At 34.7% G+C, this 12,957-nt stretch overlaps 1 protein-coding gene across 3 annotated transcripts; it reads right to left on the minus strand.

The window, feature by feature from the left end:
- LOC105254161 (constitutive coactivator of PPAR-gamma-like protein 1 homolog) lies at window positions 1–12,302 on the minus strand. Of its 3 annotated transcripts, XM_011262667.3 has the most exons (16): window positions 12,125–12,302; window positions 11,022–11,486; window positions 9,490–9,662; window positions 9,280–9,393; window positions 8,979–9,125; window positions 7,397–7,766; window positions 6,139–6,396; window positions 5,674–6,054; window positions 5,467–5,605; window positions 5,223–5,348; window positions 4,794–4,911; window positions 4,411–4,711; window positions 2,640–2,899; window positions 1,191–1,319; window positions 889–986; window positions 2–626 (listed from the first exon to the last, which is right to left on the minus strand). In XM_011262667.3, the coding sequence occupies exons 2-16, from the start codon at window positions 11,233–11,235 to the stop codon at window positions 470–472; spliced, it is 2,985 nt and encodes a 994-aa protein (XP_011260969.1). In that variant the 5' UTR covers window positions 11,236–11,486; window positions 12,125–12,302; the 3' UTR covers window positions 2–469. The 3 variants fall into 3 exon arrangements, with proteins under 3 accessions (XP_011260970.1, XP_011260969.1, XP_011260971.1); XM_011262668.3 differs by lacking the exon at window positions 889–986 and having other exon boundaries at window positions 1–626; XM_011262669.3 differs by lacking the exons at window positions 2–626; window positions 889–986; window positions 1,191–1,319 and adding an exon at window positions 2,257–2,490.
- Between the last annotated feature and the right edge of the window lie 655 nt (window positions 12,303–12,957).

Raw genomic sequence — 12,957 nt, forward strand, 5'->3', positions numbered from 1 at the left:
TAATCTCTTTGTTTTCAATCTGAATTATCAATTATAATTGTTGTTTTCAATCTGAATTATCAATTATAATGAACAAAATTGGTAATGAAACGAAAATTTTCAAATCGACAACGAAATGGACATCTATTTGTCAATAAACGCTAAAGTCATAAATCGCAAATATCGATTGCGAATAGAGAATCCACGCAGGATTTTCGCAAACCATTACGAATTACGAATGACGAGTACATGCATAGTCTGACGTCAGCTTAATAATATATAAATCTTTCTGTGAATATTTTTTCGATTACATTTTGATAATGACATTACCAAGAAAGATTTCCGCGTGACAATTTCAGAAATGGATATTCAAGTGTTACTAATGCACAATCGCTCATAGAACATATACGTAGATTGTTAGCAGTCTTAAGTCATGGTCGGGAAGTGGTTACAATTTTCGTGAGATTTTCTCTTTGTACGCCGATAATATCTAGCTTTCCGTGGCCACTGGAGCGACGAGCGGTGCATCACCCTGTCCCTTTTCCATGCCTTTACCACCATTTTCCACCGCGTCATCAAACTGACCTGCTACTGGCAGTGCGTCCTTCGTCAACACTCCACGAGCTGCGTCATCGCTTTCAGTTTCGCTGAAATAGAGAATGAGATGCTGTGAATCATGTAATTTTCTATATATAACGGACGAATTGACAAAATGTTAGATTAATTGTAATGAAAATCTTAATTAGGAGAACAATTAATAATATATTAAATATATTATTAAATTACAAGTGACGTGAATTTTGCGCTAAACTGAACGAGAAAATAAAAAGTCTCAGGTTTGCGAGGAAGAATCTTTAGCTCTACGATACGCGGTTTTTTTTTAGACAGAGAGAAGCTTGAGATATTCACTTATAATCTGTGATTTCATCGTTAATGGTACCACGGTTCCTGCCGTCTTTTTTCTCGGTAGTAGTCTTTTTAATAGCAGTCTTCTTCTTGCCAGTTACCTAAAATATCGATAAACTAAGATGCATTCATTCGTCAAGTGAAAAGTGTCTTATTAGAACATACGCGGAAAGATATTCATTTATAGGACTTAATGACATCTCAACAATAAAAACGGATATCCGACAGGCGAAAATTAAGATTCTCATTTATTCGTACCCGACATTTATTCTTCTCGCTTTTATATACCTACAAGATCCTTTTACCTTCATTTGAGTCTTCTTTCCACGTCCGGCGATCGGGGCACGGTTGGTCCCGCGTGTCTGAAAGGTCGGCCGATTTATCGGATTAAATCCACGGGGAAGACCGTACTTGAGCCCACCAATAGACGTTACCTGCAACAAAATCGTCATCTAGATTGCGACACACGCGCGACATTTTTTTGTATAAATTATTAAACAGGAAGAGAAAATTATAATATATCATATGATAATTCTTTTACAAGGGGGCAATTTATGGATAAATGATGAGCTCTATTTTATATATATATATATATATATATATATATATATATATATATATGATTGAATAAATTTGTGAAAATCTTCAATGCATTGTTAACATTTACACGAATAAATAATTTACATAAATTTTCACTTTGTTTCATTTAAATAAATACTTGTATCTTTCTGTTAATCTTTTTTGAGTCTATGATTAATGATGATTTTAATAGCGTTTCTAAATTATCATATTTTTCATATCAATGAGAAATTTGTAATATATAAATGAACAATTAAACAATTAATATAACAATTACATACACATAGCGTGAATTACATAAACAATTAATAAAGGGAATATTTATAAATATTATACAATATTTCTGGAATAAGTAAGGTACTTTTTGGAAATGGATATACAATTTCATCTAATATATATGATTTTTTTCTATGTATATATAAACTAAATATAAACTACTTCACGTACACATATATTGCTTGTGATTCAGCCAGCTATTCCGTACATAACATTCAATCGAGCTATCGAAATAAAACTTAAAATAAGGAACACAAGTTAAAATATTCCGAATTAAAAGATATAAAGACCTTTATTTTATAACAGTGTCCATACTACATACAAAAAACATGCAAATGCGATAATACAGGATTGCAAAGCTATAAAAAGAAAGTATTATACAAATGTCAAAATACTTGCATTCATAAACGTTTCTAAACGTAGTAAGGAAATAACATGCACAAAATTGCATAATATATGATAAATGTAATTATCCTCCACTGCTTAATATATATATATATATATAAATTCTCGGAGATACACATGATTTGTTTTTTTAATTCATTTCCACCTGATATCGGAGACGCGTCTATACATATAAAAATTAATATATATATATAAGTATATGTATAAAAACTATATAAAATGTATAATGCGACTAAATCTGCGTTAAATCGGTATTACGTGATGTCCCTCCTAAATGCACGTTGGCGACGTTAAATAGCGAAAGCGGATCGAGACTATTCAATATCTCGAACGTTCCCCTAAAATCTGTTCAGAATATCGTCATCGTGTGCTCCTTACATTCTCCCATATACACGCAACGATACGGAACCATATACATATTATGGTATCGCAAACACGCATATATATATGTATACACATATAGCCTAGTGTGTGTCAACTCCACTATATCCTACCTGCGGTGGAATTCGTCCACGAGGATGACCCTGCAACGGTTGTGGCATGGGTCGACCAGGTTGCCCGTAATTCGGGCCCCACTGACCCACTACCACTCCAGCGATCTCCAACTGACCACCTCGCGATGGGATAGGACGTCGCATTAGACCCCGTTGAGGTTGCATCGTTCCGCTGCCTCGACCACCGCGCATCAGATTCTCGTTAATGGCCGGAGGACAACCAGCAGGCAGAATATTCGAGGGAACTGATACGCGAATACCTGTGATAATAAAGAGTAAAGTTATTACATGTATCAATGAGTCGATAATATATTATACTAATATATTATACTAATATATATTATATTAATATTATACTAATATGTGGACAAATACACGAGATATTATACATATAAAACAAATTAGTATAAAATTAAATAATACTTTGCGTGTGTGTTTTATAGAAATTACTTGTAAACGATTAATTTTCATCATATACAGGGTGTTTCAGACCACCCATTTAAAAACTAGAGAAGTAATTATTTCAAAAAAGTAAAAACATCTTCTTTATAAATCGGGTGCGCTCTATCGAATGGTGATATTTTCAATTTTTGGTTCCGGCTGGAAATAGGCAATTCAGACCCGGAAGTGCATTTTTTTAAATGGAACCCCCTCTTTGTCATTGCATATTCTTGTAGCTTACCTCGAGAGCTTTCCAAAACACTATAATAAATTATTTTTTCATGAAGTACTTTTCCAATTATGAGGCTTGAAGTCATTTTTTAATTTTACATAAACCATAAAATATCTTGAAAAATATTGATTTTTCGATTATCTTACTCTTTTAATACTTTTATGTATAAAATAATAATACTTTTATGTATAAAATAATGAGGAATCAATTGGAGTAAAGAAAACACATAGTTGTTTCTAAGAAAAAATATGTAATTTGCAATTAACAATTCCATATATTTTCATAAAACAACTGTATATTTTCTTTACACTAATTGATTCCTCTCATTAATCTGTACATAAAAGTATTAAGGTAATCGAAAAATGAATATTTTACAAGATATTTTATGGTTTATGTAAAATTAAGAAGTGATTCAAACCTCATAACTCGAAAAGTACTTTATGGAAAAATAATTTATTATAGTGTTTTGGAAAGCTCTCGACGTAAGCTACAAGAATATGCAATGACAAATAGGGGGTTCCATTAAAAAAAAATGCACTTCCAGTCTGAATCACCTATTTCCGGCCGGAACCAGAAGTGTAAAATATCACCATTCGATAGAGCGCACCCAATTTATAAAGAAAATGTTTTTACTTTTTTGAAATAACCACTTCTCTAGTTTTTAAATGGGTGGTATGGGTGATCTGAAACACCCTGTACATAAGAATAAACTGTGTTTACAAGTGAATTTTTTCTGTTTATTAATTTTGTACTATCCCATCTTTTCCAAACATTAGTTTCACGTGTGAGAGATGCACTTATTGATTTATTTTGTCGCAGTTTTGAGATTCGTGAGGCCATATCGGTGGAGCTCACGAAGCAATATTAGCTGCTTTACTCTACTTCCATTCGAAAACATTCTACGAAAGATCGTAGGATGCTAAAGAAACTGGAAGAGAGGGAGAGAAGCATTGAACAAAGTTAATTACTCGCCGGAAGTCAAACAAGTGCTCTGCCAATTCGGCTACGATTTCACCAACACTTTCTCCCTTGGCTAATGTCGCCATAGACTCAAGAAGTAAGTTTCATTAAAGAAATATGAAGAATCTGGTCACACACCTGGTGCGACAGGCAACGGTGGGCGAGCAAACATCGGGGTAATTCCTTCGAGTATCGCTTTCCTCATCCTTTCGACTTTAACCACGCGGTCAATGTGGCCACTGCAGAGCTCCAGTAGATTTTTGGCAATAGTGGCACGAGCGAGCGTATGATGAAACAATTTACCGTCGAAATAAAGCCAGGGGCAGCACATTAACCATGGAATCGGTGCGCCGCAAGCGTCGTTCGCTAATAGCGCGGTCTCTATACCAGCCATGAACAAGGTAGCCAGTTGTACTCCGCGCGACGTCACTAGTGGAAGCTACATACGCCAATGATACATTAAACGTCGGTCTGCTGAGGTAATATCGAAGCTAACAGCTGTAAAAATTACTCAAGTTTACCTGCAGATCTTGTAGATACTGAGCATTCATAAGTTCTGGTGAGAAAGCTTGCGCGATGAAGGCATCCAGCTCTTGACGGCGTAGAATTTTTATCTTGTCGGAGAAAGACATGATGTATCTGCGAAAGAAAAGATATCAAAGATTTATCCGTCTAGGATTGATTTAGGTCTTGATTAGTTTTTCAGTTTTCATTTATGAATAAATAAAAATAATTTTATAAATTATCTTAATATCGCTAATCAATTAATCAAAGGTTCATTGGAAATAATGTAATCGACCAAAATTAGCCAAAAAAAATTTTTTTTTGTTTATTTGTAATAGATAAATAAAAATTTTTTGGCTAGTTTTGGTCGATTACATTATTTCCAATAAAAATAATATAGACATGAATTATACAATTAGATTAAAACAATTGTAACCGATGTTTACCTCAAGACACAAGCCATGACCAATAGATGTTGCGGAACGTATGAGGTATTTAATATGAGAGGCGTGTCCGACCTCATGCAAGTTAGGAATCCCCTAAGTCTACGCCGCTTATCATCGATAACTGTGCTAAAGAACAGGAAATTTTGTCAATTTACAGACAATTTTAACAAATTAACTTACACAACGCTAATTGAATAATTACATGCGAATTTCTTCGACTTAATTGAATAGATAAATTGCTTACCCAAACCATAAACGTTGTATTGTGGGAACGCCCCAACCAATCTGTTCTGCCTTCACCAATTCTGGAGTCTGATATGGATTGCTCTTGGACCATACCCATTCCTTTATTATCACATCTGGGACTTCGACTTTCTCGCTGTCTAGTGAGCAGAAATTCGCGCAGAATTAGGATTTAATATAAAAAATAAAATTAATGTATGATACTTACCACCCTTTTCTTTACTCTTTGTAGCTAGATACATCCGATGATGAAGATTGAACAGAATCGCATATACCATTTGTCGGATTGGTCTGTAAATCACGTGAATGGAAGGGAATTCGCGATGGTTCTCATCCTCCAACAGAACTGGCAATTTGATTTCGCCTGCGATAAGAATTTGATAGATGTACGGTGACATCAGTCCCTTCTGATGACGCTCCGAAGCGGTACGCATGACCTCCGGCGATGTGACGGGGATATTGGCCGTTTTTTCCGGCTGCCTCGCAGAATCAGCTGTTGCGTGGGAAGGTGACGTTGCAGAGGAGCTACTACTCGAACTCGACGAGCTAATCAGGAGATTGTGAGTACCGTTGATGGCGTGTCCATCACCTGTTGGAAGAATTCCGAATGTTTAGTTAGAGAATAAACTCTTGATAAACCGCCAAGTCGCATTTATCTGTTTTATTGGTATACTTTGTTCATCCTCTGTGCGTATGGCGTCTTTATCAGAGTCTCCGTGACTCTGAAGCCCGGGTGGATCGATCACAATTTGCGGCGCTGCTTTGGCATTAGCAGTTGCCTGTTTGTACGCGTTCAAACTCTCGCGTTCGCTCTCCAGAGTTTCGGACGCGAATCTCGATGTTTCCAAGTTGGAATCACCTTCCGAGGCTGATGGCGTGTCCGACAGATTCGATTGAGCCTGTGAGCTCGGCTTGGAATCTAATTTGTGAACTGAAAGAGATTGATATAGAAATATACAGGTTGTTTCAGACCACCCGTACCATCCATTTAAAAACTAGAGAAGTGGTTATTTCAAAAAAGTAAAAACATTTTCTTTATAAATCGGATGCGCTCTATCGAATATGGTAATATTTTCAATGTCTGGTTCCGGTCGGAAATAGGCGATTCAGACCGGAAGTGCATTTTTTTAAATGAAACCCCCTATTTTTCATTGCATATTCTTGTAGCTTACCTCGAAAGCTTTCCAAAACACTATAATAAATTATTTTTCCATAAAGTACTTTTCGAGTTATGAGGCTTGAAATAATTTCTTAATTTTACATAAATCATAAAATATATTGTGAAATATTCATTTTTCGATTATCTTACCTTAATACTTTTATGTACAAAATAATGAGAGGAATCAATTGAGGTAAAGAAAACACATAGTTGTTTCTAAGAAAAAATATGTAATTTGCAATTAACAATTCCATATTTTTTCTTAAAAACAACTGTATGTTTTCTTTACCCCAATTGATTTCTCTCATTATTTTGTACATAAAAGTATTAAGGTAAGATAATCGAAAAATGAATATTTTACAGGATATTTTATAGTTTATGTAAAATAAAGAAATTATTTCAAGTCTCATAACTCGAAAAGTACTACATGAAAAAATAATTTATTATAATGTTTTGAAAAGCTCTCGAGGTAAGCTCTCGAGGTAAGCTACAAGAATATACAATGAAAAATAAAGGGTTTCGTTTAAAAAAATACACTTCCGGTCTGAACCGCCTATTTCCGGCCGGAACCAGAAGTTGAAAATATCACTATTCGATGGAGCGCCTGATTTATAAAGAAAATGTTTTTACTTTTTTGAAATAACCACTTCTCTAGTTTTTAAATGGGTGGTACGGGTGGTCTAAAACACCCTGTGTTTCTTTTTTCTAAATATTTTGTAATACTTAGAAGAAAATAGTTTAAAGAAAACTTTTCTTTTTTATGCTATCTTACCTCTTGTTGGTTTCACAGGCTTATAGTGTAGAAATCCCTCTTTTGTTCCATTCAAATAATATTGGACAGACTGTCTCAATTTAGAACACCTTGGGTCCGAGGTGGAACCGAAGACTTTTTGCGAAACTACATCCAACTCTACGGACGAAAGTTCCCTGACAAAGTTTGCAATCGTCTTGATCATTTGTTCGACGCTCGTCTTGTTTAATACGTTAGTACTAATGTTATGATTCTTGTAGAAATCAGCCAAGTCACTTTCGGTCAATATGTAATTGCCAAGTAAAGCTGCTAGTATACACAGCCTGTCGGATGGTATGTTGAGGGCTTTAGTGAATTCAGAGAGCATATATTCTTTTGTGTCAAGAGAACCCTGTTGGAAGAAGAGAGAAATTTTATATATTGTAAATTATTGTTATAAAAAATAATTTTCGCTATTTTATTGCTAAAAAGGATTGGCATATTTTAAACAATGTGTTTAAAACTGTTTGATTAAAACTTATTTGATTAAAACAGTGATTAAAACTGTTTGATTAAAACTGTTTGATTAAAACAGTGATTAAAATTGTTTGATTAAAACTTGTTTGATTAAAACAGTATCCACTGTTTTAAACATTTTTGTTTTAAACTGTTTTAAACTATTATTTAAAACCGTTTAAAATATCGTAAATAAAATATATGATCATTTGGAAAAGAGAAATTGTAAAAAAAAATAAAAAACAAACAAAAACTAATATTATGTATGTTGAAAAAAAGTTTTTGTTTTAGTGTTTTTAGTTTTTTATCTATATTTGTGTAACATATAGATATAAAAATATAAATAATAAAATAAAAATGATAAGATGGATATTATTTTAGCAGAATATTTATTTTTGGATATTAAATAACAATCAATACAATAAAGATTACTTAGAAGGTATTGACTGACTTTACATTTTACATTTTAGCATTTTAAATTAATAGTACATAACTCATAGCAGGTGAGTAATTCTAAAAAAAATTTCTTTTAAAAAGAAGAATTGTGACTTTTTATTTATTTTTTATTTATAATTTATGTTGAGAGTTAAGCATGAGATTACTTAATAAGAATAGGAAAGGAACCAAAGATTTTATATTAAATATTATTAACTAGAACTTTTTTTTAGAACTATTGACCTGCTATGAGTTATGTACTATTAATTTAAAATGCTAAAATGTAAAATGTAAAGTCAATTAATATCTTCTAAGTAATCTTTATTGTATTGATTGTTATTTAATATCCAAAAATAAATATTCTACTAAAATAATATCCATCTTATTATTTTTATTTTATTATTTATATTTTTAATAGCGTTGTCAATTTTGGCAACGTTATTTACAGTTTAACGCTAGCGAAAAATTTAAATATTTACACAGATCAAAGCTATTAATATTATGTTTTTTGCTTGTTTAAAACATACTTTTTTTTAAAAATATGTTTTATTTTTACTTTACTTAAAAACACAAATAAAACAAAAACATTGTTCTAAACAAAAAAAAACAATGTTTTTTTGTTTAAAATAAAAAAAAACAAGTTTTTTGCCAACCCTGCTAAACACATCTATACCTTGTATGTAAGCTTCAATTGTTCAGACGAAAAGTATCGTGGAGGGTCGAATGCAGCGTATTCTGCATCATCAGCTATCAACCCATTGTAATTATTCTCGCGACAATACGCAATGACTTCCTGGTGATGGTCGTCCATGCTACACAACTGTCAAAAAATTAATATTGTTGATTTAGCCAACGTTTAATAATTTTTAAACTTATTGTACATACATATTTTTACATTTCAATCAAAATTTGAAATGTGTGATGATTATAAGTGCAAAAATATGATTAAAAAATGAAGATGTTTGTTAACTTACAACTGTGACATTCAAATGCCTAAGAGCCATGCGTAAGCTTGTCCTTAAACATACTGGGGGAGTCCACCAGATTTTCGGCGGCGGCGTACCTTTCGTTGTTATGTGTTTCAGGACCTTAATAGTTTAGTACAATAATTTGATAAATCTCAATTTTCATCATCTGAATCATTTTTCTCTATTCGATCCAATGGCGTAACTGCAGAGACTTACATTGTTAACTTTTGCACGCATTTGCAATTGATGTTGTACCCAATCTGCTCGCCGGAGAGGCTCGAAACATCCATTAAAGAATACAGCTATTTCTAGTCCTGACATCTCCATCGCTTGTATGAGAACCGCGAGAAACTGGAGCATGCGATTCCACTGTCCGCCGCAAGCCCAATCTGTGAGTTTGATAAGCACGTCAAATATGTGATTTATTAAACAAAATTGAAACAGATTTAATCGAAGGCTTAATCCGTTCAAAATTTATTGCAAAAAGCTATCTTATTATATATTGCAGAGAGAGACAAATACACATATGTATAAATATAGTAATATATCTTTTTCAAAATTCGTGACGAGATTATCAATTCAATATTTCAATTTATCATTCATTACTCTTGATGTAAAGATATATAAAATATAACACATAATAATGAAAATATTATAATATAATATTATAAAATATTATATTAATAATATAATATATATAATAATATAATATATATTATAATATTATAAAATATTATATTATAATATTGTACTGACAAAAAAATATTGTTAATAAATGTTTGATAAAATGCGTACCTATGTGATAAATGCAGGTATGCGTGGAGAAGTTTAATGACACTTTAGTCATGTTAAAATACGAAAAGTGATATACATGATAAGATGATCGCGTTACCAGTTTTGAAAAAGATATATTTCGATATGTCACATATTAGGATAGTATTGATGAACATAAAACTTGGCTACAAAATCGTCATTTATCTGGTCCCTCACTGCATGATTAGGGTCCCTTCCTGTTTAAAAATAGTGCAAATCATATCACTATTCTTCAATATATAATTATTATTCCCCAATCATAAATTCTACTTTTTTCTTCTTTCCTTCTTTCTTCTAAGTCCAATAATTAAAACGTTTATTATAATAACAGAAAATATTTTATATCAGTGCTATTTTTAAAGTAATATATGTTACGATTAAGTTTTAAATCTCGCCTGTTTGCCGGCTATTAATTTGCACGTGTTTATAATTTTGATAGAAAATATAAGTCATTTTTACTGTCTTTCTGAATTAAACTTTTCAAGTGTCTTTATAACATGATTAAAATAATATGTTATATTATCACGCAAGGTTTGCGATGAAGGCCATTGTCTTCAATGATCATCGACTCGTCGTCAATCGGAGCATCTTGCTTTACATGCTGTGTCTTGATACACGTGTGTTGACATTTACAATTGTATATTCTAGCAAAACAATTTTGTTCATCTATTGTCTGTCTACGTGACTCTAATAGTTCGATTAGTCTGCTGCATTGAATGCAATTCAATTATATTTTGATAAAATTTTATAATGAATTCTTTCTTTTCGAAAGTTTTTATTAAGTTCTCATTAAGTTATATTAGTCACCAATCACCAGTGTGCTAAAACCATATCGCATGAATTTAAATAAAATACAGTTTGATTAAAGGCAGATAATTGCTCTGTATATCAACTTCACGAGGAGAACCTTGTGAGATTCATCATCTTATAATTACCTGAGAAAAATCCACCGTATAATCGATCCAAGCAGCACTCTCCATCAAGGACTAGCCTGAATTTACCAAAGGTGTGCAACTGTTGTCCCTTAATTACACGATTACGTTGTGACTTTTGCGCAACCACACGTGCAATCTTCAACAAATCTATAGGCACGGATCCACCTTGCACGCAATTGCTGTCCAGGAAAGTTTGCAAGTCTTGAATGCCCATGTTTACGATATTCCTGAGTTGCGCTTTGCAGTCACCAATCTCCGCACCTTAATTTGTCTTCAATTACTACTCTTTATGCGGAGAATGTGTTTCGCTATCTTCCTGGATCTTCCTTTATCCTTGCGTCGTAAGACCAGCAATGCGTTTCCTCTGCTACGTCGGTATATTTTGAAGACTATTTATATACGTATGTGTATGTGTGTTTGCCTTAATGTCCGAAGAAACTCAATTCCAGTGTCAAAAGCTTCAATCTGCAAAGAAGGAAAAAAGCTGGCTTGTCAAGCTTTCAGGTCAAATATATATAACTATCATCTGTCAATGTGCTTGGTCGACATTCCAGGGCGATTAACGCGTTCAGGTACTCCAGGAAGAGAGAAAAAACCGAGGAAACAATCGAGGCTCGACCGCCCACAGACGCCCCTTCGTCTCTCTTCCCCCTCCCCACGCGCCAAACGGGACAAGCCGAGAATGCCCCCCTCGGAGACCACGAGAACAATAGGATGGTCGGGATCCCGAGGGACCGACGCCGTTTACTTTGTTTATACCGGGTGCCCGGGTCTTCAACGACCAGTTCTCGACCGGTCGACTCGTCCCGTGGGGTGGATCGAGGTCGACTGGTCCTCGGCTGGCCGGAAACGAGGGGGACGAGGGGGGTCCGACCTGGGTCGAACGATCCCCAGGAGTCGCTCCAGATCCCGGGGTCCGACGTCGTCTCGTCGGGTTAGGGAAGAGAGGAGTCCTCTTCCCCCCCGTCCCCCGGGAAGGGGAGCCTCGGGGCCGGGGCGTGCGTTCGCGCGGATTCGCGGCCACGCAACCAGATAGTCGAGCGATAGTCCGCGCGAGCCGGCCAAGGCGAGGTCGAGGGACGGGGTCGACAGAGTTTACTTACGTGAAATTAGCGATAATAATCATCGTGGCCCGAAAGAAACACAAAACACACGGGCTTTTCGGAGTTGGAGGTGACGTCGAATCGAAAACGGAAATGAGCACCCTGGTCCCCCGCTGCCTGCTGGTCCCCACAAAAGCGCGCACGACCGACGACCGTCCGAGGGGCGACGCTATTGGCCGACCGGTGGCGTCTCCTCAGCAATGGCGGCCGGAACTACGCGACGCGTCGTTGTTTCAAAATTCGCCGGCATGCACGTGTGCATTATGTTAGGCACGCGCCCATACAGCACGGGCTATTGTCGTTACATTGCAACAATATTGCAGCAATATTGCTGCAATATTGTTGCAATGGTCTGTGCTGTCCCAGCAAACACCAAGTAACATTTATATAATTGTTAGTTGTAATTTCGCACTCGACAATAAAAATGTTACATGTTATGTAACTGTTACATGACATGTAACAGGTAGATTGTTGAGTGGGAAATTACAATTAATAAGTATATAATCGTTATTCTCGTACAGCACAGAACATTGCAGCAATATTGCAATATTTCTGTAATATTGCTGCAATGTAACAGCAATGATCTGTGCTGTATGGGTTCCCAGAAAACATCAAGTAACATTTATATAACTGTTAGTTGTAATTTCGCACTCAACAATAAAAATGTTACATGTTATATAACTGTTACATAATATGTAACAGTTATATTGTTGAGCGGGAAATTACAATTAACAACCCGGCAAACACAGAATATTATAGCAACATTGCTGCAATGTTGTAATATTGCCGCAACATTTCTGCAATGTTGTAATATTGCTGCAATATTGCTGTAA

This window comes from Camponotus floridanus, unplaced genomic scaffold (genome assembly GCF_003227725.1).
Source record: "Camponotus floridanus strain SB8 unplaced genomic scaffold, Cflo_v7.5 scaffold67, whole genome shotgun sequence".
Taxonomy (NCBI): Eukaryota; Metazoa; Arthropoda; class Insecta; order Hymenoptera; family Formicidae; genus Camponotus; species Camponotus floridanus.

Coding starts and splice junctions, on each gene's coding strand:
- LOC105254161 (XM_011262667.3), bottom strand. CDS start 11,235: ATGGGCATTCAAGACTTGCAAACTTTCCTGGACAGCAATTGCGTGCAA. Junction 9,126..9,279: donor GGCATTTGAATGTCACAGTT/GTAAGTTAACAA, acceptor ATTTTTTGACAG/TTGTGTAGCATGGACGACCA. Junction 4,712..4,793: donor AGTATCTACAAGATCTGCAG/GTAAACTTGAGT, acceptor TGGCGTATGTAG/CTTCCACTAGTGACGTCGCG.